Source organism: Sipha flava, unplaced genomic scaffold (genome assembly GCF_003268045.1).
Source record: "Sipha flava isolate LNK unplaced genomic scaffold, YSA_version1 44_pilon_pilon, whole genome shotgun sequence".
Classification (NCBI taxonomy): domain Eukaryota; kingdom Metazoa; phylum Arthropoda; class Insecta; order Hemiptera; family Aphididae; genus Sipha; species Sipha flava.
Window position 1 is genome coordinate 1,554,485 of NW_020273203.1, and position 25,741 is coordinate 1,580,225.

The 25,741-nt window shown below is 27.4% G+C and overlaps 1 protein-coding gene across 1 annotated transcript; it reads left to right on the top strand.

Moving 5' to 3' along the window:
- The first annotated feature begins 15,519 nt into the window (after positions 1-15,519).
- Positions 15,520-21,649, top strand: LOC112689512. Its single transcript, XM_025563261.1, has 3 exons — positions 15,520-15,628; positions 18,968-19,116; positions 20,436-21,649. Exons 1-3 carry the CDS (start codon positions 15,608-15,610, stop codon positions 21,490-21,492), a joined length of 1,227 nt encoding a protein of 408 aa, XP_025419046.1. The 5' UTR covers positions 15,520-15,607; the 3' UTR covers positions 21,493-21,649.
- Positions 21,650-25,741: the final 4,092 nt, after the last annotated feature.

Below are 25,741 nucleotides of genomic sequence, written 5' to 3' on the forward strand. Positions count from 1 at the left end.
ATATAACCTAAGCAAGTCTTTAGTAAATTTATTATATCACCTTCAAAACTTATTTCATATTTTTAAATTCTTATTGCTAGCTTATACAATTGCACAAATAAATAATTTGATTTATATTATGATAAATCATTTTGTTTGTTAACGATTTCATCTTTTCCAGTAATCAACTTTTATATTTTGTTCACTCCCGTAAAAATTGCATATTTAAATATAAAAATTATGACAGGTTTTTAAATATGTATTTATAGGAAATAGTCATTATTATAAATCAGCATACAATTATATTTGTATAAATAAAAAAGTTTTTTCTCCCAATGTATTATTAATGTGTTATATAATTTATTATAAAATAGAATTGTAAGTAAAAAGCCAGTTTTTGTGGTCAAGAGGTTAATTTATTTTCTTACATAAAAACATTTACCGTTGAACTCAATCGCTCGAAGCGGAAATATTCACCAAATAAGGTAATATATGTAATAAGATCGCTAATAAAATGTCTTATTAAAATATAAGTGAACATTGAATAATTCAATAATTAAAATTATTTTAATATAAACAAATAAATACTAAGATACTAAGACTTTATTAACATGATAGAGTTATAAATTTCAGCAAATAATGATTAAACTTAAGATTATTATACACCGTTACATGAATTTACGATAAATAAGGTAAATAATGACAAAAATTATTATTATATAAATATAAATAAATATAAAATCAGTAAATTGTAATCATAATTATAAAGTTAATTTGACCATTGTTCAAATAATTTAAAAATATGAAAACTATCATTATAAATTTAAATTCTGTAGTGTCCTTTTATTTTGTATTGTTAAATTAGTATTAATAATAATAAAAGCTATTATTCACGATACTAAATTATTTTATTTCAAAACGTTTTATGAGTATGTTATTAAATTATATGATTAAATGATATAAAACAAAACTAAAGTTATTTTCATATTTTTTACAAGATTCACAAAAATCTAAAATAAATAAATTTTAATTATTTTTATCAATATTATTTTACTCACCGAGTATTTATAAGAAATGTCTATAATCTTATCACCGTGTTATACTATCAAGAACAATAAGAAAAATAATAACCGCATAGATATTATATTCATGTATTATCTAATTTAATTTATATATATATATACATACATACATATATATATATATAATAGATACCATAAACTCAGACACCAAAGTTCACTACACTATTTTTGAGCATGGAGCTTACTCTAACATCTTGAATTGATTTCAAAATTATTTCGATCACAATATTTTATCAGAGTCGGGAAATGTGCGTAAGAACTATTTGTACAACGAAAAAGCGAAATAAAGTATAGTTTCCAACGCGTCAATTCTCTACCGACAATTATATATATTTATTTATATATATATATTCTAATTGCAGTCGTAAAAAATAAAAAATAAATGCAATAGGAAAACGACAGAAAGTAGTAGTAATAGCGTACCCGGACAACGTAGGGTAACGGAATAGTGGAGGCGACAGAGCAGTGGCCGTTGGTCGAACTTGACGACCGCACGGGGGGACGGTTTCCCAGATACGACCTTGAGGCCGGTTAATTTATGTGTACATAAAAATTCGAAATGGAAAGTAAAAGCGAAAGAGACAATAAGAAGAAGATGACGAGGAAAAACAAGAAAAAATACAACAACATGCACTTGTACGCGTATGTATTACACGCGTGTGTGTACGCGCGACCGTAGACGAAGAATCTCGTGCCTGCCATTCGGATGGTATGCCCGCGCAATCCACCTGTTGAAGTACACCGGACTTCCTCCGTCCTCGCATTATTATACACACCGAACGCGCAGACCGGCGTTTCCTAAAAGTACACACACACACACACACACACACACCGACTGTATGCGTTATTATGTAACAGAAATGTTGCGCACGCCGTAATCTCGTTTCTTCTCAGTCCCGATCGCGTAGTTAACATATATAATATATTGTATTACTATAAAAAGTGACCGGAGTAGGCGGACAACACGATTAGGACTGATATTATGCAACTGACGTAACTACTACATTATGGTGTTTTGGTGTCTATGGTCTATAAGTGAAAACAAAAACTTATAACATAAAAATCTTTTAACTCCCCGACTAAAATACGGTTTTGAATACCGCCATTACGTGATACTTGGAAGATAGTTTTTTTTTAAGATAACCCAAGTGTACAGACCAATTATTACTGAATGCTCGAAATGAATGAAAATGGATTAGTCCGTACATTTTTAAAATAGTAACGTACCCGATCAAATCGAAATACCTGAATGGTAATAATTCACATTGGTAATCAATAGAACGTGAAAAAAAAAAATTTTAATTATAAAACACGTTAATGGTACTCTACTTAATTTGTATTTCAAACATAAGTTACCGAGTATATTAAGAAATTCATAAAGTTACAATACTACATACGTCGTACTTCATTATTTAATTATTTGAATAAAAACATTTACAATCGTTGATAAAATAATGCTAAGAAGTAAATAAAATACAAACTACATTAGTAAAAGCATATTTATTTTTATAACTTTTTATGACTAACTCAGTGGCGTTCTCAAACATTTTCAATGGTAGGAAGGGTTGCGGACAATTTCTAAATAAATATGCATAGGGTGTATACTCAGTGTATACTTCCCTAGTTATGAAATTTAATATTATTTTTATTAATTATAATATATTAAAAAAATAATAATAATAACAATATAATATTTAATAAACTTTATACTTTATAATATAAAATCTAATTTTCTCAAATAACCACCAATATTGATTAATTTTTGGTATTACATAACTTCCCCATTCCATATTATTGTGCATAAAAATGATAGGAAACAAAAAAGTCAAACCGGAAAAGAGCTTATGATGTCCGATAGAAAGTTGATCAAGAAATTTGCAAGGTCGCAATCCACCTACGAATATTCAATATTCTCCTGTCTCTTTCCCTGTCGCCAACATTGGTATTTTACGTAACATGAATTTTATTTAGAAAAACATACTACGGATGATTACTTTTGCTTATGTGAAACTAATCTTTTTCAACATTCACGTCGTAAATAAAACGGAAATTATTCGTATATAAACCAGCAGGAAACATTTAGTATGGTTATAATTGAAGTTGTTAATTCCTATATTTATTTACTTGATTTGGACATCATTGGAAATAATTATTTGATTTTTCATTTGTTTAAATATTAATTAATTCGGTTTCCATAATAAACTAATTAAGATTGTTCTAATTAAGGTTGTGATATAAAAAACTTTGAATGGAACGCGTTTTATTTTAAAATTTTATAAAATATGCACTGCACGTTGTTGTGAAAATGAGTTATTATTTTAGTATACACAATATGTAAACATTAACATTAATGGTAATTAAATATAATTGAATTACATTATTTCACATACGTATGACAACACCTAAAATATAAATATTCTAATATAAAATCCCTATAAACTTTTTTATCACTATTTTATAAGTAATAAAAAATACTTAGTAACTAGCTATACAAATTAACAGGTTTTAATTTTACATAATACATTATTACATTTTACATATACATTCATTTAATTTTAAATCATGGGTCAAAGTTGATAATAAATGTAAATTTGTAATATTTCTCAATTTTAACTGTAATTAACTGTATTCTATTACAAATAAAATAACACCGCTTCCTTAGTATTTTCTTATTTGTTATTGTATACTATTGTATTATATACAATTAACTAAGTTTTTATTTTTTATTAGCTAATCGTGTTTAATCATAGACGAACATATATTGAAGTAACGATCACTATTTAAACGAATATTTATGACCACATTCTTCGTAAAAGTTCAAATATTAACCAGAATAGTTATTTCTGTACCTTTAATATTTAAAGGTAAATTATAGACATTACATATTATTTAATTAAAATATATTATTCGATTGATCGAGAATTTCTCCGCGCTCCACGGTGTTAGTATTTTTTGAAACTAGATCAGTAATCATTCTTAGATAAGGAACCTTGTGTTATTAAAACTTGATCATTTATTTTCATAATAATACGAAATCACATATAACTTATAATCATATTTAAGATCATTTTACATTCCACGACAGTGCATTTAGGTTCAATATTATTCAGACGTTAGAAAACTTCTAAGTTTAATCAACCACTGATAGCCAAATGACAAATAAATTATACCTTTAGATACCTAATTTTATTATTTAATAACTATAATTTTATTTTAAATTGACGGAAAACTCATACTACTGTTACGAGTTGATTTTCAGTTCGTTGTCATCTTCTGGCAACAAAAATTAAAATAAAACCATAAGTATTAGTTAATATTAGTTAAATATACTTCCGTTATAGATATCATGACTAACACGTGATCTGGAATAAAATATTTGACCTAAGCAAAAAATCTCTATTCGCAGTAACAAAAATATATATAATGTATGTGCCATAATACACAAGTATTTTATAGTATACCATTTTGATGCATAACTATGTATAAATGATACAAAACACAATTGCATAAATCATTTATGCTTTAGAAAAATATAATTTATTCGGTGAGAAGTATGAGAATAATAGCATACGATTTTTGTTGTGTTTAATTTCATGAGAAGGGAAATTAAACAAAACTAAACAAAGAATTTAAAATAGCAGTTCCTTCGTTCAGCAGTTACACTCATATTTCGATTTTTGTTTTTTTATTTTTCTTACGGAAACACAATATAGTACTCGTATATAGTTGCTCACTATGAAACTGCCTAAAATTCAAATCATGTGAGCAACCGGTTAAGTAGACTGTTTGAACGACTGCGATATGGTTAGGACTGTTAGAAATACGAGTTATGAGGACAAGAAAACCGCATGATACACCCGCAAAATGATTAATTACCATTTCATAGGTTGTGTTGTAACTGGTCTATCTTGGAATAGTATACATCTCAGTTTTATGGATGAGAAAGTCTTCTGACAAATAATAAACTAAAAATGGACCATAAGATACATAGACTTTAATGCGTGTAATAAGATTTTAAAATCAATATTAAAATATTCAACGAAACGAATTATGATTTATCATATTTACTAATAAAAATTATTAACACAATTAATATTTTTTAACTATAGGTATTTACCGTTTAACAAAATTAATATATACTTTGTGGTGTATAATTATAACACATGTTGGAAATATAATTTTAGTGAAAACGTTATAAATAGCATAAAATTGAGAAATATATGCGTTGTACTATTAAGACTAATGTTTATTAATTACCGGTTGAAGAAACTGTGTATTTTAAATTAATAAAAAACATTAATCATTACATAGTGTTGTAAATTAATTTCCAAAGCAAATTTGTATAGGAATACCTATGGTTAATTATTATTATTTACAATATTTTTCTAAAAACCAAATTTTAGTAAACACCGGTTTCTCCGGGAATGGTTTTATCACGTCAATTACGTCAATTCTAAATAACAGGAAACGTTTTCAAACATTAATTTAAAAATCATTGTGGGTACTCTGTATGTATATCTTATATATAAAGTATATAAATATTAATATATGATACAATTACGGTATTTTTTTTTAACACATACCGAAAAATGGTTTGGTTGTAATGATAAGTTAACGAATAATTTGTTCCGGAGATTCAAATATTATGTAAAATCCGTATTTAATTTTCTTTGTACCAGATTGTTATTACCAGATTGTTACGTATGTAACATGCACCTACTATGCTGTCATAATAATTACAGTATAATAAGTTATGAAACTTAAAACATCTGTAATTAGTCGTTGAATTTTTAAACAAAGATACAGATTTTCTTTCCTCTGACGGTGTAATTACGTAAAATTGTTTCCAGAAACGTTAGTATAATAATTAAATTAATTCTATATAGCATAAAAAACAAAACATACAAAGTACTTGTTTTAAATAATTTGTGAAAAAAACATATTTAATTTAATAAAATAAATATTTATAATTTATAACGTTTAGCATTTCTTTGAAATAATTTGTTTCATTATCGGTAATCAATAATTCAAGTATAATTAATATTTACCGAATAAACATAAAAAATATTTTACAAATCGGAAACAAATGTTAAAACATGTATTTTAATGTGTTGTTCACACAGTTCCAGTGACAGTTCAAAAATTAGATAATTTACTACGAGATACATTTCAGACAAAAATAACACTCTTTTACTATTATTACAAAACATTTGTTTTATTCCAGTAAAATTAAATGTAGTATATTTATTTACCTACTATTTAAAATCACAACAACCGATTTAAACATTTTAATTCGATAGTCAAAACGTATTATATAATATAAAGATAAAGAAGTTAAATATGTAAAAGTATAACCAAGTTTTCTAATTCGTATTTATTTGATTATTACTAGGTTCATTAGACATCATTAAAATGTAAACATACACTATAATTATTGTTTTATACTGTTGTGTAGTATTGACGATCATTTTTCCATTCGCTGTCCAGACTCAAACCACGATTCGATATTTGATGGGTATGATTTGTAAAAATACACTCTTCCGGTTGTAAGGTCGCATAATAAATGCATAGTTATGCAGCGCAATCAAGTGCCGACGACGTAATGATTGTTTACCAACTTACGTATTACGGATAACACATCAGGCGCCGAAGTAAGAGCCAAGAGAGAAGGAAAAAACTTAGAAATCGCAGAAAAATGTGTTTGTACCAGAATAATAATAGTAATCGTTGTTTTGTAGGTACTTCAAACGGAATGTAAGTGCGCGCGAAGAACTTATACCACTCACGACTGGTTAGGTTAGCAGGAAGTACAACTCAAATGACCCAGTTATCTGCTTTCGCGTATGCTTTTTTTTTTATTTCTTTACCACAAAGATGCATCTGTGACAACACATACATTTTCGTTCGACTATTATTTATCTGTAAATGTATACGATTTTATCATACATATTAGGTATACAACAATGCTTACATTCAATATAGTCTTATTAGTTTTTAATAATTAAAACATAAACTTGAATAAATTGTGTTTGGAGACTTGAACAATGGTATAAATAGTTATTGAATTTTTTTAAATTTTTAACTGTAAAATATGTCGATTATATACCGATCGTAATTTAATTGATTCAAATCGTTTTTTTTTTTTTTATTAAATCATAGTATCTGGTAAATAAATAAGGAGGTCTGTATGTGTACAAATATTATGTTTTCACTTATATATATATATATATTTTTATATGATATCAGTCAAACTTTATGAGGTAAAAATAATTTCATAAATTTGAAAAATTGTATTTACGAATACATAAAAAAAAAAAAAAGAGGTATCCTATTACATTTTATACATTATTTACACTGTTGCGTATAGAACTATATAGACTGTATAAGTACCGTATACAAGGCCGTATCTGGGGTCGTCCAGGGTGTCTGGGCCCTCCCCCCAAAATTTCTTCAATATTTTACGAATGTTTAAAATACTTATTTGTTTTAAATACCAACATAAATATTTTTAGTCAAAAATGACAAGCTCCAATTAATCTTGACTGCTTTTAATTTTATATCATAATATCATATGAAAATATAATATTAATTCTAATAAAAGAAGATTAAATATTGTTCTGTCTTATTTGTAATCAAATATCAAAAGTTAAAATCTAAATTTAATAAAATTGCAATATGCATGTTTTGGACCCCTCCCGAAAAAAATTTCCAGATACGGCCTTGACCGTTGTATGTATAAATCGATAATATCAATTTCCTTTGCAGAACTATTGTTATGAATATGATTATCGTTTAATCATATGGTTATAATATTAGTTTATTTAAAATTTAAACGGAATAGATAATAGTTTTAGAATATATATTTTGCTAACGAAAACTGAATAAATGAATAAATACCGATAACAACTTGAATTGCTATAGAACTCAGTCGTTATTTGTCCAACAGAAGTGAAAGCGAATGATCCAATAACAACGAAAACCGATTATATGTGTTTGATCAATAGACGATCACTTTTTTCAAAAATCATTATGCATCATCGCATAGCTGCTGATACACACGCGTACAGCATATTGGGTGTTGGCCGACACGAGATTTCTGAAAGCTCGGGGCGCCTAACGATAAACCGTAGATTATGCACACTGACAAGCAGAACCAGCAGGTGATAATATATACAAAATATTCAATTACCCATGATAATACCGGTTGGTTTGAAAAAGCGTATTTCGGCTTTTTCGATTATATCATTTTCTTTGTTCCCGTCATCGTATTAGCGGTATTATAGAGGAGGTAAACACGTGATTTTACATCGTTATAATGTACATTATATCGTGCAGTTTCAGCAGTGGTCTGCTCAATAAGTATAAGACCAAAGGGACGCAAAATGATCTCGACCCACGGACAGAACTCACAAGACACGCGCGGGCGCGTTGCGCAATTGTAAACGTAGGCACGTGCGATTACGAACGAACAATATGGTTAGACAATGCGTCAACACACAGTTATTCTGGAAGTGACTACTGGACGGACAATATTATTCCATTGCACACATAACATGACGTGAGCCGACTACCGGACGCGCTCGGACAGACTTAACGATGTGTTGTTTGCGATGACGACATCACGATAATTTCTGCGTTCCGTCGAACTTATAGGAAAATTCAGTTGGCCCGCGACTTTCTTTGGACCTATTTTTGTTTTTCTTTAAATCGCAGTGATTAATGATTTATAACTAATTGGCAATGTAAATGAAATAACACGACGACCAGAGCCGGTAACAACAATACTGTCGATATAATACATTCAGTTGTTATATAATAATATATCTATTGTAATATTTAAAAACGTGTTCGCATTGTTATAGTTCATGACGACGCATGGTATATTATTGGCTTTGTCAACGTACGAGACGATTAGCTATTAAAAATAATAAGACGATGAGTAATCTAGATTCGTAAAACTTATGCGGTCGGTATTCCAAAAAACTTTTCTGGTTCAATTAAACGTTTTACAAGTATTTATAACATTCAGTTTCTAGCATTTTAATTACTATATTTATAAATTAGTAATTTTTTTTTCTTCAAATTTGAAAACCAAGTTGGCTTTATGGTAAAATACGACAAATGTATTATGAGTAAAAAAAATGTGTTGTCCCTATTGAGAAAATATCAAAAAATAAATAAAAATAACAATAAAACATCATTATAAAGTAGTTAAAATTCAATTTATACTATAATAACGTTAGGGTATTTTCATGTATTTCTTATATTAAAAAATAATTATGACTAATCAGTTGATCGATGGACATTATCAATAAGAAGTTATTAGACTATAAAATTATATAATACGAATATAACAGTATTGTTATATGGTGAAATTAAATAGTAATAATAATAATAATAATAATAATACAATTATCACACTGGATTTACATTAGATGAAAGTGCCTTCTTTTAGGATCAAACTGCTGTATTTTTGTTGCCGGAAATATTCGAACCATCTTAGTTGTACAAACCTATTATTTTTACTCATACAATAACGAAACGTTTCCATATATCCTACTCCGGCCTAGGGCGACAGCTGATGAGTCTTATTAAGTTAAGAATGGATTTGACTATTATGACACGATCATGGCATAAATGCCATTATCATCATTATGAACCATGATCCTACCATAAACATAATAAACATGGACGAATAATAATACTATCAATAACAGTCAAGTGTCAACAGTAGTGTAGGTCGAAGGTTATGCCTGCAGTTTTTATCGGTGTCTAGAGATATTAGTTTGGTTTTATTTTTTCGTTAACGGCGATTGACAGCAAATAAAACATAAAAACTACAACATATTAATGAGTGATGCGTATACAATAAACTAAAATTAACTTATAATTGAATTAAGAGTAACTGATAAAATAATATAAACAATTGACAATAAATGGTATAAAATTTAGGTTCAGCGTCTGAACTACAATTTTAGAGTAAAGATATATTTAAGACAAATAAGTGAATAGTCTGCACAGCGTTAGTGTTTTTGAGAATATATGCATTTATTATAAATGTTAAATTCTTACTCGTATTTACAAAAAGATACTATTTTTCTTGATTATTTAGTATCAAAAAATTATAAATTAAATAAATATAATAAGTATTAAATATTAAATAAATAAAATCGACATACCTTAAGAAACATGACGAACATCAAACGCAATGGATATAATTTGTTATAAATGTGATTGATTTTCAAAAACTAAAACTCAGTTTAAACTTTAATCAAAAAATAGCGACATTTTAATCGAATCCTAGTAATATAATTTTATTTAGTCAGAATTAATTTATTATTAATTTGTGTAGGTAGTTCTTTTCTTCATCAAAAAATAATTTAAGAAAACATGTTATTTATGAAAATACTGTCAAGTTATTCATTATTTTAAATTGTTAAGAAAAATTGACAAATTTTAATCTTCAAATATTCTGAAATAGATAATAAATATTTTTTTGTTATTAAGCTTGCCTAAAAAATACTCTCAAAACATGAAACACAAAAATATCTTTATTATAAATAAAAAAAAATTTATTATTTATGGCTACTACTAAAAAATAATTAAAGTTTTTCATAACATCAGAAAACCAGAATTATGTACCGGTTCCAGCTACTAGATTAATATTTTAAAATTCTTGCAATTTTTTCACTATTCAAAATAAGATTTTATTTTTATTTATAAGAGTACAGTTATTAATTAATAGCTCATATTTAAATATTTAATTCTCAATTAATCCTTATTGGACGTATACTATAATAATAATCAATAACGTGAAATTACTAAAAACAAAAATGATATTTAATGCAGAACTTCATGTCTAGCTGTTAAGATTCTTTGCATTTTTTAGTATTTGTATTTAATTTTCTCCAACAATTATTGTAAATGTTATATACTGGAGTGACGAGACTATTGGCACGTGTGCCAATAGTAAGATGTTGACCAATTTTCAATGGCACACTAAAAAAATTTAAATTTTTTAAAAATATACGCAAAAAAAATTATGATATTTATAAAATTTTAGTTATAAAAAATGCGAAGAAACAAATTGAATATATTTTCAAATTATAATATTTCCTATACTTTCAATTATTTCGTAAACTTATACTGATGAAAGTTTATTCATCATAACGAAATTAATTAAAACAAATGAAAGAAATGCTTTGATCGATGAAACAATTATTGCTTTTTTCTTTTCACTAAAAATTATAAAGTACGCTCCTAGTGTCAAATTTTTAACCGCTAAGAAATAGCATAAAATAATTAAATATATAAAATCAAATTTAAGGATTTAATAAAACATAATTTATAAAATTACAAAAATATATGTACCTACTCAATAAATATAATAAATCTGTAATTTTATTTTTATTGTAAGAAAATATAATGTCCTTCGAGCGCGTGAATGATTTTAAAAACTTTGACTTGAACTTTGGCACTTTGCCAAAAAATGGTTGACCATCCCTGTTATATATAGTCAAAAAATCTGCTACATCGTACGATGGCACTTCTAAGTGAACACAACCACCATCTTTTCGATCGGACTGATCGATATTTTTATGCTCAACATAAAGTACGTCAATCTGAAAAGATAATCATGCTTCCGAGTTTTAAATATCAAAGCTTGACAAAATTTTTGAACGACAAGTACAGTGAGACTTAATTGTTATTACTGTTTTTCAAGTCAATTCCAACCAAACGGTTTTAATAAATAATAATTTATAATTACAACTATTTTTTAAATTTATATTACATGTATATAATATATTTATATTTAAATAACATTTATAGAGTGACTATAGTAAAAACGCCTAAGCTATTTGAGTTGTATTTTTTACTATATATGCTGGTTTAACGTTTAACGTTTATTCTCATGGTTAATAATTTTATTTTAGTACTATTTCAACCGTGAATATACGTAATATTTATTAGTTTCCAGAAAGATTTATTAAACAGAAACTGATGTTCTAAATTAACATATACCCACAGAGCATTATATTAACTTAATTATTTATAACTAATAAATATCCGCTCCGTATAAATTACAAAAAAAAGTATTTTGAGTATTAGGAATCATTCTTTTAATTAATGATATCAATATAAATGTCTAAATTTAATAATCGATAAATTAAACCCTGTAATACGGTACTGATTTGAATTTACTAAAAAGAAAAATTAATAGTTTAAGTTAAGCATTAAATATGCGAATTATGGTACTTTTCATTAATATAATATATCATATTTATCTGTTAAATATTTGAAGAACAAAATGTTGAAGACGCATATTAGTTAGTTAAGCTTTTGAAAATAAAAAAATATTTAATCATTTTGAATAATTGATTTTACAATCAAATGTAAATAATATATATAATATATACATATAATGTCCATTAAAAATGTTTATTATTTTATTTCTAACTAATCAATTAATCAATGTATACCACAAGTCATAACTTGTTTTACTATTTTATCACCTTAAGTTAATATAACTGAAATAAAATGTATATTGATTAATTTTACTAAATATTTACTTTAAATGGCATTTTAATTGTGTGACCAACTACAAAATATTCTCAATAGCAAGTAACCACATGTAAAATCGTTAGATTAGAACTACACAGTTATTACGTTAACATCGTAGTTGATCGAAGTGATGCAGATGTTTTTTAAAATATTATAACTGATTTTCTCGAACAAACGAATATTCGCGGAATTCAATAATAAAAATAAATAAAACACGTATCATCATCGTTTTTATCACTTACATTTCATTGAAAATAGAGAGTGAAATAAGTGAAACTTGTTTAAACAATAAATCTGCAGAAATATTGAAATAACTACTTTGTGATCAATGACTACAAAATTTAATCAAATATCATCCGCTAAATCAAATATTCATTATTAAAAGGAAAATAGTTTTTCAAATGTAAAAAAATTGAATCAAGTATAACCACTTAATGATTTTAGATGCTAAAAATTCGCTAAAAAATGATATGAGAAGAGATATAAAAATTTATACCGTTATACAATATGTTGCAGCAAACGTTAAAATATTTTGACTGGAACAATTTTACTGACATTTTATTTCTGATAATAATCATAAGTTCAACATATTTTTTTTATTTTTAACATATAATTAAATACTATATAAATTCTTTATTGTATTACATAGTATAATACCATTTCTTATAATATTAAGTATTAAAAATCAAATACATGTATAAAGCGTGTATAATACATAAATGAAAATATGATAGTTTCCAAGAAGGTACTACAATATTTCAAATTCATAAAATATAAAAGGCAAATTAAAAAAGGAAAAAAAATGGTTTTAATAAATATTTCTCTATTAAAAAAGGAACACTGGAGCATTATACAGTTAAAATTACAACAATTAACATTAATAATATTGGTTGATGGTTTTTTTTCAAAACCAAATTTAGTTATTTTTTACTTCATAGTAAATATTTTATATATTTTTTTCTTTAACACAAAATCCGCTTATGTAACTTTGGTATACACTAGCAATGTTTGAATGATCGTCCGTTCTAAGTACATACTCGTATTTTGACGATTGTATATTTAATTAAAAAATAAAACAAACAATTTTGCTAAAATTATAAAAGCCTAGCCAGTCTTATAATTATACTTGAGGTTTAATAAAAAAATATCAGCAGTTAGTATCGACCATTTGTTATAGGTATACTATTTAAATACTGAAGCTTCAAACCATGTATAACATAAAATTATAAAATGAAGATAGATGCCTATCTTATGTATGTATGTATGTATGTATGTATAAAAATAACTAAATGTTTAAATTTGATATGCAATCGTAAACATTTAGAATTCACTAAATTGTTTTATATATTGATGGAAATTGTTTTTAGTGCTTTATTATTAAATTCTACAAAATAATCACTCTCCAATATTTCATAATTTTAACTTATAATTATTTTGTATCTATTATTATATATCATAAAAGTTAATGATTAACTGTTTAACTATACAGATAGAATTAAAACAAATTTCTTGCATTTCAAAAATTACTATTAAATGACATTTAACAAAACTAAATGTAACTGATAAATTTTATCTCTAACAAGAATATAAAAATTTTACAACATAATATCTTTTTGTGAGTGAAACTTAACTCAATTGTTAATATTATATTTTATTTAAAATTATCAAATGTAAAAGTATCTAAAAAAAAAAAAAAAATGTTAGAGAACCTCATAGAGAAAAACGAATCTATTCTATTCACATGTGTATTATCTATTATTTATTATCTCTTCATATTCATTTTATTCACACGAATTAATTTTTAAATTTATTCAACAAGCAACATTAATAATATGTAACATAATCACTTAAAATTAAAGTGTAACGAAAACAAGGGTCGAACAAAAAAAATTAATGATAAATAAAACACCCAGATAAGAATTGTTTATTTCGATAGAAGAAATTGAATAAGAAATGAATACTTATATTTACGTACGAGTATGATTGTATTATAAATTCTTTACAGCTAGATACATAAGACTATACACGGGGTAGTCAATATAATCAATAATAATCGTTAAAATAACGTTGACTTTCCGTTGCTGTCAAACATTTTTAAATCGTAATCTTTGACGTGCGTATTATTTATTTGAAAATTCGAAGTACACGACAATAAATTGACCAGTCCAGAAAAATATTTTAACTTTTATCTACGTATGCATATATACACTTTTAGTTAAATTTAACAGATTCAAAATGAAAACAATATTGCAATTATAGCACTAAGAAAATAAAACTATTTACTACGGATGAAAATTTAGCGAAATAAGTAATATGTATATTATATAAAATACATATAAACTAAAAACTGTTAGAAAACACTGTTTTAAAAATTAAAATACTGCATAAGACGATATTGATATTTCTACGTTAAAAATGTAGTTAATGCGGTGATAGATCCGATGTACGCGGTGTTGTACACGCGCAGCGGGAATAACTTAATTTTTTTCGTTGAAATACGCGCGTACGTGACATTGTATCAATATGTGCACACACTTTGAAAACGCATGAACACTTCTCGCGCAGATAATACGGAGAGAACTGATGGCGAAAATATCGTCTTTGGACAAGCGGAATTTAAGCTGCCGTCGGTGTCACGTGCGTTTTGCCGATCGCGTCAATACGACTATTACATCAAAACGCGAGTATAGGTAATAATATGACTGTACGTGTACGGGACGCGCTCGCGGGTTAGGCGGCGTTCAAGTCTCTCGGGACTCGCGTGAAAGTCATTCGCCTTCCGCGGCGACGGCAGGAAGAAAGTACGAGCGTTGTTTTTTTTTTGGGGGAGGATAGTAGGGACAAACGACCTTGCGGCTAGGTGATCAGCTAACTCATATATAAAACGCTCCGGAGGACGGCAAAAACATGTCAATCGTCAACGGACTTGCAGACATCGTGGTGGCTCGCAAGTAAACACACGTAGAAAAAAATCCACACACATTATGGATCGCCACCAAATAGTGGTTAGTAAAAAATTGATTTATTTATATATATATATATATATATATTTATATTTATTTATTTTTAACGATTAGTGTTTAAAAATGTTTCACATCATTTCGCAAACGTTTTTCGATTTTTTTTTTTTCGTGTTGTGTGAAATCAATATCATAACATCGTGTTTTTATTTACAATAATCACGAGTTTTTTTTTTTTTTTCTATGAATAATAACATCGCAGTGTAAATATTTATAATACGCTTTAACATTTAAAGACAATTATTAAAAATCGTGCGTCAAATTTTAACAACTTTAAAGCATCTGTTTGGACGTTACGGAAGTTATATGTTTGTTTTTATTTTTAAAAATAAAATAATTTCTGGTATTGTATTTTTATACATTGTAAAAAAATTAGTTAGTAACTATTATCAATATTGTTAGTTCATTATTATTCTCGTCTAGATAATAAATCTAGAAATAAATCTATAATATATTATAAAGTAATTTACATCTAAGTTTTGATAAATATCATTCCTATTTCATTTTAGGTCACTATACTATAATAATTTACAATATTTTCCTTCCAAGTGATCTTCGTGTAGACAACTATTTTCGGAAACACTTGAAGTCATATATAATATTTATTGTATAATAAAAGTACTGTCTAATTTTAGTTTTAAGTTTTTTATTTTACCGGTGTTCGAGACAATAGTGTTTTTATTTCAAATAATTTTATCGTTTGCAACTTCGCAGACAACAACGTGTACGCCATTCTCACGCGCTTTCCCATGCTTCCGGAGACTACGGTTGTAATAGTGGTTCTCTTTATTACGTTTTTATTGAACACAAAAATATTCACTTTATTATAATACCATCATCATTAAACTCGATTTCAACTTCTGCGCTCAATGCATTATGAAATTAAATTCTTGTAACACGTACCTATTTACTTGTTCTAAAAGCAGTAATAATACGCTTGATTGTAAAATCTAAAAAATATAATATAATAAAATCAATTTCGCACAACACAATATAATATCCACGTAAATCACTATAATTTCTAATTAAGACTCAACAAACATATTTATCTCTGATTTTATCGAAGAAATTGCATTCAAGAGAACATTCATTTCAAGATCAAAAGTAGATATATTTTCTTTTGCTAAAAATTCTGTACAAAATCAAACCAAAAATGTATTTTTATAGCTACAATGAGTTCAAAGAATTAGTTATTTTAATAAATTCATTATATAGAAACTGCATAGTAAAAATTTAATTATAACGATTGATTTTAGCTCATAATCCGTAGTATATTGGAAACGCATTAGTAAGCGCTTACATAAGTTGATGACTCTGGACGGGAGCAATTAATGCTGGATGAAACGTGATCACAAACATTATTTATAATTAATTTTGAAGATGGCACATGTAATTTTAGGTTGACTGGTTTCTATCTCAAGTTCATCTCGAAAACCACATACTCGGAAGTGTAGAATATAACATATTATAACATATAAGATTTTCCAACGGTGCAAATAATCTATTCAAAAAAAACCTCCTGGAATCGTGTTCATATATTTCTCTCAAACTTTATACATTATTAAACCAATGCATGTCTGTAAATTATAATACCGGAACCGGACACCTTCGTATATAATCCAAATACAAATACACTCTGTTATCAGTATAAAACTTGTTATTCAAACTTATTTCAATTATACGACACACGTGGTAATAAGCATAAGCGAAACTAGACACTTTTATTAGGTCGGGCCTAATGAAAAATATAAAAAGTATTATTACGTAAAATTAACTATTATTTCTTATAATATAATTATATCAATAAACGTCAAATGTCTAAATTAAACAATAACTAATAAAACCGATTATTCGAATACATAGAATAAACTTATTATGTTCAATTATAATCCTTATTTGTACCAATTGTATCTATATACTATATTATATTATAGTATTATATGAAACGTACAAATGTATACGTTTATATACACAAATATATTATTTATAATGCCTAAATAATTATTAAAATATATAATATATACATATTTTTCGTTAGTATTAGCCTGACTTGTAGTTTCGCCTATGGTAATAAGTAATAATTGTATAACTCTGTTTTACGCCGTTAAAATCAATATTCGAATACGAATAGTATTGTTTAAGATCAACACTGCGTTTAGTGGCAATTTTCGTAATTTTTAATATTTAAAGAAATCATTGGACGTTTTAATATTTTACCTAAAATGTATAATAACGATAATAAAATATTAAAAACAAGTCGATACGGCAATAATAGTTTACTATTTTGTAGAAATAAAAAAATTAATAAATTATAATTTATTTTTCATAACATAGTTTTCTGGCTAATTTTTTTCATTTTTATACATTTAACGGGTCTGTTATTTAATTTAATTATAAATTATTTTAAACTTTGAAAATACGTTTTCATCATTTAAACAAATGTGTATATTTATTATTTTTAACGACTGCAATACGTATTCACGTGGTCCTCGTAAATATAATAACTCGTTTACTGGAGTAAATAATCACATTAACAACCCATCGTGTTTTCAAGGGATAATAAATATATTACGTATTTAATGCACTTTCGCCGATATTGGAATGTCGAATCGCATTTACCGCCGATACACTATGTAATAAAAACGTTAATTATTACGCATTAAATATAGGGCGACATTGAGAAAACAAGTAAAATTGCGCTTCTTTTCGCTTGATGCTTTCACTAGTTACGGCATATAATATTAATAATATCACATAAACCGAATATGTTTGTGTTTAATGAATAAACACCACAAAACTACGCACATGCGCCTACGATTTTATGTGAATGTTATTACAAATAGTATTATGTTCGAGTGCAACACAACAATATTAAATAATATTTAAAATATATTCATACATTACAATATTAAATGATAAGAATTTCCAAAAAAAAAAAAAAACATACGTAGGTAGTTGAGTAAATAACATGCACACACACATATAAATATATGAGTATGAATTTTGGAGTTTTTTCTTCGACGCGATTGAAGACTATTTACGTGCACGATATTTTGGAGGGAAAAGACAACATAAATAGATCACGCGGCAGCTGCTGCTGCTGCGTGAGTTTTGTAATGCAAGTGAAAGTCGAGTTCAACTTTTAGTCGTGATTTCCGGATATTAAAAACTACCTCCTACTGAAGGAGTTGAAATATATATTGATACGTATATTTTTCTCCTATAACCAGTGAAAGCAGTAAAATATATATTTACGACTGTTAAACAAGAGTTATATGTATTATTATATATATTATTATTGTTATTATTTTTTTTTTCATACAGGTGTTCCTGGCGCTGTTCGTCAACGTCACCCTCGTTTGGTCAAAGGCAGTAGACTTGCAACAACAGCAAGTAGCCTTTCCAAATGATGATGGGTCATCAAACAAACGTGAGAAAAAGTCACTTGAAAACTATGCACAACCCGGTCTGCAGTAAGTATTCTTTAAGAAAACATATCATTTTAAATGTAATTAAACAAAATCATAATTGTTTTTGACTTTACACTGTAAACAACTATACTATACTTTTAGACACACGCATTTGGTTTGTCTTACGACATAGTACTATAATATTCGTATCGAAAGGGATACGTAAGAAAAGTAAATACATCGACTGTTTTTCAAACATTTAACGTAATTTGACTGTATATTTTTTTTTAATTTTAACAATACACATAAGAACTAAACAAGATAAATATACTAATGGGAACGATCTATTATTTTTAGTAAACGATGATTTCTTACGTTTTAGGTATACACCACATGTGTGATAAGGAGTTTCACTTTGGGAATTTCACATATTATATTATAAAAAAAATTAATCATTCGAATTCAAAACAGTTTACTTAAAGTATTTACAGTTCGTATTCAAAATTAAATATTTATCACAAAATCTAATAAACATACCAACTTCTTTTTAATTCAATGCTTTTTTCAATCATACGTTTCATTTTTTTTATGAGATAATTTTCTTATACTAATTACATCAATATTCATCGGTACTTCACTATATATAGGATTGAATTATTATTTTTCGTTAAAAATTCTGTTAGGCGAAACAATAACCACCTATACGCGTTTTCACCAAATGCGCAGAGCACGCGTACGTACATTAAAATATAATATCTGTTAAATACTACTAACATCTGCTTTCATAACACCTCTCGAATAATTCATAGATTATCATCCCGTAGGGGGTCTTTCAATTGTCCTGTGTTAAAACAGCAACTGCAATAGAACATTACTAACGGCCCTAATTTTTTACTCAAGTGAAATTTGTATGAGCCTAATAATGTTGTTTTTTAATAATCGTTTTATTATTATTATTATTATTATTATTACAAACATTTTTTGCTGAATAAATTATCGGGTACGGAGAAAACTGTGAAAAATCGGTGCACATATGACTTTCAGCATGAGAACGATGACAATAAACAGACAGACAACATATATTTATTTGGCGCCGAATTTTCATAACATTCAAACAATGATAGGAAATCGAACGCGGAAAATCTATTGTAAAATAAAACACGTTTGTATACACGACTTGAATATAGTTACTTTTAAAAGACTGTTTTCACGAGCGAATAAAAGACATCACGTCAGTACTACAATTGGTTACCAAAACTACACACTAAATGTAACTATTATTAAACAGTCATAAGATTGGCATGTATGGATGTTCGTCAATGACATTTCACATAATGTTATTTTTTATGATATATAGTGACATGAATCTTTGTTGTGTACAGGCAACCGGCAGTAGCACAAAGTCGTATTGGAGTGCCTGATCATAGTTATGGAGGTGATGATCATCATGTTCATCATGAGCATCATGAACATCATGAACCATTGAAAGGTTATTGGAAAAAGAAACTCATCTGGAAGCCTGATTGGGTGAAGACATGGAAGCCGGGTAAGAAGCAGATCTGGAAGCCATCATGGAAAAAAATCTACAAGCCAATTTGGGTACCGACTAAGAAACAAGGATGGAAAGAAGTTCACGTTCCCGTTTGGAAAAAGATCTACAAACCAATATGGGTTCCGATTTCTGTACCAGCATGGAAAGAGATACAAGTACCTGACTGGAAAAAAATTTACAAGCCAGTGTGGGTACCAATCGATGTGCCGGCCTGGAAAGAAATTAAAGTACCCGACTGGAAAAAAGTGTACAAGCCAGTGTGGAAGCATATTGAAGTGCCAGCATGGAAAGAAGAACAAGTGCCGGACTGGCACAAGATATCAGTACCAGAATTAGTGAAAGCGTATGTACCTGGATCTAAACATCTCGGTAAGGATTATCACGGATGGGAATACGAAGCACATGACTTGTGGAAGAAGAAGGTTGTATGGAAGACACACTGGAAAAAAGTTTGGAAGACAGTGAAAAAGCAAATCTGGGTGCCTTCCAAGAAACTTGAATGGAAAGAAGAATGGGTACAGATCTGGAAACCAGCTAAGAAACAAATTTGGGTAAAGGACAAGAAATTAGCATGGAAGGAAGATTGGAAACAAATTTGGCGCACTGAAAAGAAACAAATTTGGGTCCAAGATAAGAAACTTGAATGGAAAGAAGACTGGAAACAAGAATGGAAAACAGAAAAACACGAAATCTGGATTCCGGACAAAAAATTGGAATGGAAAGAAGACTGGAAACAAATTTGGATCCCAGACTGGAAAGAAATTTGGCTTCCCGCATGGAAGAAAATTTGGAAGCCTGTATGGATATCCGAATGGTTCCCGATAGAAGAACACCATCATCACCACGAGGAACATCACGATTCTCATGACGGATACAAGAAAAAATGAAGACTGAATTGTTTCGAATAACTACACCATCAACTATCCATGTTGTGTGTATATAAATACTTTGTAAATATTGTTATTATTATATATTAAGTTGTTGAAATGTTTTTACTTCTTATCTGTTAGTATTATAAACCAAAATCAATTTATTTTTCTTGAACGATTTCTTAAGTCATTATTGTAAATAAAATAAAAATAATCATTCATTGTAGCCAAAAAAACCCATTAGAATTAAGACATTTAAAATCAAAAATCGTATTTTCTATTTAATATTGTGTATCATCATAAATAATGTAAAAAAAAAAAATCTGCATTTAGAGAATAATAAATTGATATATGAGCAGTATTCAATTTAGAGTTTTTGTACATATTTTTGTTCTATAATTTATTTATAGTAACATAATAGGTATATGCTGTAATACACCTATATATAGCATTTGTTGTATAGTATCTTAAGTTTTTGGTAGATAAGTACCAATTATTATGTTTGTTTCCATTATTATTTGTTTGTAATAAATATTAAAATCATATTCATAATCTCTTAAGACCTCTTGGGACCCGTATAATTACGAACAGAACGTAAACCGAGTAATCAATCAACATCGTAGTGTCATCAATTAATATCATAGTAGGTAAGGTATTGCGAAAAATAGTACTTAATTAACAGTATTCAGAGTAATAATAATTGTCGGCTCACGAATCATTTCTCGCATTTATTATAATATGACCCCAAAAATTTAGTATAATTAGAATATATATATAGTGTTTCTGAAATGGTAGAGGAAACTAATATACACGTACTTTCTGGAGTGGTCAAATGAAGAATCTTTCGAAATATTTTTTCGATCTTCAAAACCTAGGTTTTATCGAATTATTTTTAGAACATTATTTCGAATCAAAAAATGAATATTTGTAAGATATTTCTTGCAAATTTCTCACGCGAATTGATATGTGACATCGAATTAGAACTCTGCAATATAAACGATGGTGAAGTGTTATTATTTGTTGATTCGCATATCTTATTAGTAGACACGATTTTTATTTTAAAATAAACATTATGATTATAATTCAACAAAAACTTATTCGAAATTCAATGAAAACTGTGTTAATTAATCAGATACGTGAAATAACAACAAATAAATTTCACCATCGTTTATCTTTTAGAGTTCTGATTCAAATCGACATGTCATACCACATCTTTTAATCTTAACGATTCGGACGTGAAAAATGCGCGACAAGCCCAAAATCGATGTCACATATTTTTAGATTCGAAATAATGTTCTAAAGATAATTGGACAAAACCACCCGGTGTTGAAGATTCGTTTGGCCACTCCAGAGAGTACGCATATACTAGTTTCCCCGAGCATTTCAGGAACACCTTGTGTATATATTCTTATATATATATATATATATATATATATATATATATATATTCACATTCAAGTACACTTATATTTAGAACACCGAGATTTTCAGTAACACAGTTCGCGCGTAAAGCGTGCAAAAATGTATATCCACAGCGTCCCGGTGAAAGTCGATCCAACTCCGTACCAAAACACGTACAACGTACATTACACCCGGCTATTTCCACCGACGAGAGCACGTACGCGGTTCGCAACAGCATTGTAACGGTTTATGTACACGAACACGCATGTAGACGCTGGTGAGGTATACGTGCGATAGCGTGAAAATAGGCTTGGTGGAACCGTCGCTGCATCAACTATCGCGCAAATCGTCATATAGTCGTGTAATACGAGACTTTTAAATTATTTTCATACCGGCACGTACCGTTCACCGACGGCGGCGGTGTACACGTTTGTGCGCGCGGAGTGTAAAAAATAATATTATGTTCACGTCGATCACGCGGAACAACCGTCGGTGTGGTGGATAGGTACGGCCGGCCGGCCGGGTACAACGAATGTCTACGAAACGGACATTCGGAAACCGAAAGTCTCGTTCAAACGCAGTGCTAATACAGATGTCACGTGTGAAAAGAAAGAAAAACCGCTTCCCATAAAATGATGATCAGGTACACGTAGAACGCAATAATACAGCGCACGCAAGCAAATAGTTACTATAGAGAACGTGGCCGTGATGCGCAAGTCGGTATTTTATTCATATTGAATGCAGTGCAGTTATTGTTGTTACTTTTTATTAGGCACGCGGTTACAAACGACACACGTGTCGGAAAGGGAAAATTAATGATTAATCATACTAAATTATACAGCTCGTTGGAATGATTGTGTCAAGTATATAATTATTTGACCCAATGTTAATAATAAAATATGTATGTATACAACACCAACCAGTTTTAACTTCATAATACTACGATTCTGGTTGATTAGCTAACAATTATTTTCGTGGCTATAATCATTACTGACTAGGTAATGCAACCAGTAGTCGAATTTTTTGTTTATGGTAAGTTCATATTAACGCTGTCCAACACATGTTTGTTTCACATTAAGTGCAATAAAATACATATATACACCTATTAACTACTTACGTAATGTTTTGTCCTAATCATATAAGGTAGAAAATCGATTTACAGACTAATCCATTAATTATATTTTATATATATATAAACAGGCCATTTCCAATTTTTTTTTTTTCATAAAGCTATTTAAAATATCCTTCTAAATCAAGGCCGTATCTGGGGGGGTCCAGGGTTTCTGGACCCCCCCCCCAAAAAATGTCTTCAATATTTTACAAATGTTTAAAATAATTATTTATTTTTAATAATAACATAAATATTTTCAGTCAAAAATGACTCCAATCAATCATTGACTGTTTTTAGTTTTATAACAAAATATCATATGAAAATATTATTATAGCGTCTAATAATAATAATCACAGATTTCTATACCAACACGCGTACTATATAGAAATCTAACTGTTTTGTTGTTGACAATTTCAATTCCATTCTATGATGATTTAATTAGTCAACTTAAAGAATGGTTTTCCAAAAACAAGACGATTTTATCGTCTTTATATTTTATTAATACTAAAAATGTGTTTGAAATCTCCAATTATTAAATGTTAAGTTCATTAGAAAAATATATAGTATTACAAATGTATGTAAGTGTTAATTTAAAATCAATTATTTTAACTTTATTCAACTTCTAAATTTCAAATTATTATAAATAAAATGTTATAACTACACAAGTATTTGTAAAGAAAAACCTTGTAATTTACATAATTTTGATCATCCAAAAAAAAAAAAAAAACCCATATTTAATTGTTAATTGTTGAAAGAACCACGCTGCTAGTAACAACTGCAACTGTTGCACCAGACTTAATTTAATATTGAAGTTAGAACAATACTAAAATATCTCACTTTTCTGACTGAAACCATTATACAATGTTATGTATAAAGCTAAATTGAAATATTTAAAATTGGCTATGATTAACAAGAATTACAATTCCATATTAAATAAATTATGATAAAAGCACATGCAAACATAAAGGTCAATAAATTTCTAAATTAGATTGTAAGAAAAATATTAAAAATAATAACAAAATATTTATAGGAAAAATACAATGATACAATGAATATTATTAAATATAAGAAATAATAACTTTTGATAATAAAAAGAAAATAGTTGCTATTCAACCAAACATATCCCAAACAACAATTAAATCTTTCTAGATTAAGCTGATTAAAATATTAATTAAAAGTAAATTAATTTAGTGGTACAATCTATTAAGATACATTTAACTATTTTTAATCAATAAAGAATTATGATTAAATTTAAAAAATGGAAAAATCAATATTTAAGAAAATTTATCATTTTAATGATTGAGAAAACTATAAGTATGGAAATACATAATACCTCCAGAGTGATATAAATCATAACATAACTTCTTAATTTTTTTGAGATTACATACAGGAATTAATTTATATCTTTCATTAACCAGAGGATAAAAAATAATTCATAAATAAAACACTGATTATATTAATTTGTAAAAATAAAAGTAACTTAGTTTAAAGAATTTTTGTTTACAAAGTTTATACACCAATTTATTATCATAAATTATAATTCATAAATAACAAAAACAAGTTAAAAATAAAATTATCAAGTCTTATCTTGGAAGAAAAACTATTTTTAAAAGAAATTGCTTATTTTTCTAATTTTTTATTTTTTTTTGTCAACATACATAATATTTTACTATTTAGTATTTATATATTTGTCTTTTAAATTTGTATGTTTTCACTAATAAATAAAAAGAAAAGATAAGATTTAAAAAACCTATC